Raw genomic sequence first — 5,072 nt, 5'->3', positions numbered from 1 at the left:
CTAAGTCCAAAGACTACATCTTCCGTCCTGAACCCAATTAGCAACCAAAAGCGAGTCCATTTCAATAATTATATTATTAAGCCCCAATCTTTTACAATGCTCAAGCCCTCTTCTCAAGGCTATAACTTCCGCAAGATTATTGCTACCACTTCTAATGGATTCGGCAATCGCAAAAACCATCTTCCCAAGCTCATTTCTTACTACTCCCCTGGCACCCAAAATTTCAGGATTATTAATACTACTTCCATCCACATTCAGTTTAAACCAATCTTTCTTCGGCCTCTCCCATCTTACTGCCATTAAAATCTCATTCTTTTTTGAATTAATAGAAAGATTCAAAGACTTCAAGATCTGTACATCCTTTTCCACTAGTCGGGAATCCTTATGAATCTTAATACCCACCCAATTAATCCAATACTTTATCAATCTCCATAGAACCTGAACCTTCTCTTTCCTACCTTCCATCCGCGTAGTACATCGCCACTTCCATAAATTCCATGTGATGATGACAGGTATAACTCCAATAAGAGTACCTAATTGAGACGACTTCGATGCTCTTCGAAACCAAGCCTCAACAGTTGCCCTCCAAGACCGAAACGGGACAAACGGGATACCCAAAGTATTTGAACTAAACTTACATATAGCCTTAGCAATATTCCCACTATATAACTCATGATTAATATCCTCAACAGCACCTTCCCGACAACATTCACATTTCGAGACTAAAGACACACCAAGTCTCCTTATACGATTATCCACAACAAGGCATGAGTTTAAGGCCTTCCACATAAGCACAGAAAATTTCTTTGGTAAAGCTGAATTCCAAATCCAATCCGACCATTGACATTTAGGGTTACTAATCCAAACAAAAGACCAGGCGGTTTTAGTCGTGAAAGACCCATTCGAATTTTCTAACCAAATAAGCTGATCCTTACCAGTCCTCCCACTACTGATTTCATTGACTATTTCCTCCTTTTTCTCAGGCCCTACTAGCTGCTCAAGTTACTCCATATCCCAATTGTTGTTAATCATACAATTCTTCACCTTCAATTCCAGATCTCCCACCATCGGATACTGCTCCATTAGCGGTCCAGAATTAAGCCAACTGTCTCTCCACAACAACACGTTCCCCTCCTTAATCTTCCACTTGGAATGTGAAAGTACAACATGAATCTCTTTTACAATTGCTTTCCAAAACCTGGTGCCTCTGGATGGACAAATCTCCAGCAGATGCTGTCTATGCATGTATTTAGCACAAAAAAATCTTTTCCATAAAGAATCTGAACTGAACAAATTCTAGGCAAATTTAAGATGCAACGATCTTTGTACATCAACAAAACTACGCAAACCAACCCCTCCTTCATCCACAGGTTTGCATAATCTTTCCCATTTAATCAATTTCCTCTTGGGACTCCCATTAATAGAGCCCCAAAAGAAAGTGCTAAATAACTTATTAAACTGGAGCAACACTAATTTCGGAACCTGCATCACAGATAACAAGTGAACCAGCATACTTGACAACACATGCTTTAATAAGATGACTCTCGCCCCAGTGGAAAGAAAACTCAACTTCCAACCTTCAATCTTCTTCCGAATTTTTTGAATAACATCCGGGAAATGAATTAACTTCAATTTGCCAAAAACAACTGGCACCCCTAAATACCTGACCAGGAACACCCCTTCCAAGAACTATGTAGTCGATAAGAGATGTCGACGCCTGATAGAATTAATTCTTCTAGAGAAAAAAATAGATGATTTGGCACTATTTACCTGTTGACCTAACCACTAAGCATAAATGAAAAGAACGTCAACAATCTCTGAAACTGAAGACTTCCCTCCATTTACGAAAATCACCATGTCATCGGTATATAAAAGATGAGAAATAACAGGACCATGTCTAGGATGGGAGAAACATTTAATTCTACCCAACTCAAATTTCTTTTTTAATAGCCGAGAGAGAACTTCTTCTACCAAAATGAACAAATAAGGAGATAGAGGATCCCCTTGACAGAGACTGTGACGCCCTCAAATTTCGTTTGGGATCGGACGAACATTTGAAGCGTCGAGACATGCAACACAAGGTTACCTGCCCCCGTTCATGACATATAAGATGCAATATTCCTAACATGCATCTAGCATTATGTAATATTCGCAGCGGATAATTTTTTTCTTCAGCAATACTATGCACCAAACTGAAATATCCCAAATACTTAAAACATAATTCATACATAATGACGTACTAAACAACTGAGATCACAACACTAGTCCAAAATGGTTGTGATTAAAAGAGTGTTGGAGATTGAACACCACAAATACAAGTAGTAATGAGGTAACTGCTGTACTACCATCTACATCACACCATTGTTTAGTCGATCGTTTCCAATTGGTCGATTTTCGTTTCTCCTTCAAATCCTGTAACAAGATCTACCATTTGGGGGGAATGGTAGTTGAGACTACCACAGTGAGATTTGATTACAAATCTCAGCAAGTTAACAGGAAACTTCCACACAGGTTAATGATGTATGCATGGCAATAAAGGCATGAATGCATAATCAAAGTCAATAGAAAACAAAACTTATCATGGCATAACATGGCATGAAATAATAAGCATAACATAACTTGACATAACATGGCATGAGCTGACATAACATGGCATGAGCTGACATAACTTGAACCAGAACTTAAACTTAACTTGACGTGACATGACATATACGTGAACATAAAACATAATATGGACTTGAAACATAGCATGAGCGTGACCTTGAAACATAACATGGACTTGAAACATAGCATGAACGTGAACATGCATAATTTGAACATGAACATGAACATGAACCTGAGCATGACATAATATAAATGTGAACTTGAAACATAACGTGAACGTGAACATAACATAACATGAACTTGAAACATATTCTTGTCTCATGGGATTACCATGATTGCGTGAACATAAACTTGAACATAACATAACGTGAAACATGACTTGAACGTGAAACACATGAACTTGGAATCTTATTCAATAGACGTAATCATTAAAGTGACCATGTGGGTGCTACACAGGTCCCCTTGAGCCGTGTGTCCCTGCCGATTACCGCATCACATCACAGGTGTCTATACCAGCTGTGAGTGCGTTAATACGTACTCCACAGTTGTTGTGGCCCCACATATTCTACGTGTCACAATTGCTGTGTCTCACATAGTGTTTGCTCCACAGTTGTTGTGGCCCCATGACTTATTTGTTTGTGCCACACTTGCTGTGGACACACGTAACATAATGTGTGGTACCATTGGCGTTAGTGCCTGGCGCGCTCCGGTGACCAGCTAATTAGGCCCAATTCGCAACATGTTGACTGTACTTCGTCAACCCAGGAAATTTCACACATATTTAGACACTCCAGCGTGAACAAAGGAGTTCCACTAGGATATTACCCCATCCTAGCGCTTAGGGTCATGATTGACATGAATGATTTAACTGGCATACATGACATTTCGTAACGTGACGTAACATGAACGTGACATAAAAGACAAAAGTCCTGACGTAGCATAACGTGACATGAACGTAAGATGACATACATGACATACTTCAAGACATAAATGTAACATAGTACATTTCATAACATGGCATACATATAACATGCAACATTTCGTAACATGGCATATCATATAACAGACAACATTTCTTAACATGGTGTAACATGTGACAGTGAATATTACGTGACATGAAATACATGTAAAATATGGCATACTTAACTTAACATGACATACTTGCAATGTATAGGAATACGTGACAGAATATTTTATGTAACAGATGAATAATTCATGACAGAATAAATTCTGTGTAACAGATAAATATGTAATGACTTGGCAGGGCACATATGATAACATGCATACATACAATTTAGTTCCCTTACTTATCACTCATACACATTAAACTGATAGTATGTTAAAAGCTAACTTACCTCGATCGTCGCATTCTACTAGAATAAAGCGCGAAACACGAGGAACTATAAAAGGTTATTCTAAAAATTAGAAATTAATTACTAACAATTAGAAATGTGAAAAGAGACAACTTAGAGTAAAATTACCATTTTACCCTCTACATGTGGGCAAATGACCATTTTACCCCTAACTTAAGGATTTGATATCTTAATTCTAAAAATTACCAAAATTTACATTCCTCATGTAAATTTTGTCCTAAACTCAAATATCAACTCAAAAAAATTTAAAACTAATCACAACTATGAAAAACTCACTATGGCCGAAACCTACGTAGGCCATTTGTCTTATTTTGGTTGCAATTCTTTCAAGTTCCAAAACTCATGAATAAACCAAAATCTTGTAACAAATATCTTCCTATCCTAAGTTTAAAAACACCCTTAAAAATATCCATTAAGAAAAACTAATTATCAACACCAAACTTTTTGTAAAAAGACCCAAACTTTTTAACAAAAAGTAAACCTTAAATCACAAGTTTTGACCTTCATAAAAACATCTCCAAGAATTCCAAAAAAATCAAATCTTACTTCTAACATATTCGTAACATCATCCTAAGATCAAACATGCTTTAAATCATCAAACAAAACTCACCAAAAATCACAAAACAACACTTGGAGTTTTTGGTTTTAAACTTAGTCCAAAACAGAAACTGTTTTTCCCAACTAACTTTGATCAATCTCTTGATTCATGGCTTAAAGACATGTGATCTTCAAACTAACACATCACATGGTTTAAAAAATGTGTCCTAAAGAAGATCCAACCATCAAACTTAAAATCACATGGCTAAAATTTAATAAAACATGGATCTAACTCTCAAAAACATCAAAGTTAAGGCCTAACCGAAATCCTCTTGCATAGAAAATTATATCTTTAAAACTAATACTAAATATCTTCGAAATAACATCCTAACATGTATATAAGAGGCTTAGGATCATCATATAAAAATATCAAAGCCTTTGGAATAAGATTAAACCACGAAATATTCAAACTTTCACAAAACAGAAACTGTTTTTCCACTTCCAGTTTTCAAGTTTCTAACTCAAAGAAAATCTATCATCAAAAGCTTTATTCAAGCA

The 5,072-nt window shown here is 36.4% G+C and overlaps 1 protein-coding gene across 1 annotated transcript; it reads right to left on the bottom strand.

Moving 5' to 3' along the window:
- Positions 1–1,857, bottom strand: LOC118348151. Its single transcript, XM_035689142.1, has 5 exons — positions 1,807–1,857; positions 1,664–1,717; positions 1,354–1,482; positions 1,045–1,233; positions 1–993 (listed from the first exon to the last, which is right to left on the bottom strand). The coding sequence occupies exons 1-5, from the start codon at positions 1,855–1,857 to the stop codon at positions 1–3; spliced, it is 1,416 nt and encodes a 471-aa protein (XP_035545035.1).
- Positions 1,858–5,072: the final 3,215 nt, after the last annotated feature.

This window comes from Juglans regia, chromosome 4 (genome assembly GCF_001411555.2).
Source record: "Juglans regia cultivar Chandler chromosome 4, Walnut 2.0, whole genome shotgun sequence".
Classification (NCBI taxonomy): Eukaryota; Viridiplantae; Streptophyta; class Magnoliopsida; order Fagales; family Juglandaceae; genus Juglans; species Juglans regia.
The sequence above is the reverse complement of the archived record's forward strand: the minus strand, read 5'-3'. Positions and strand labels throughout refer to the sequence as shown.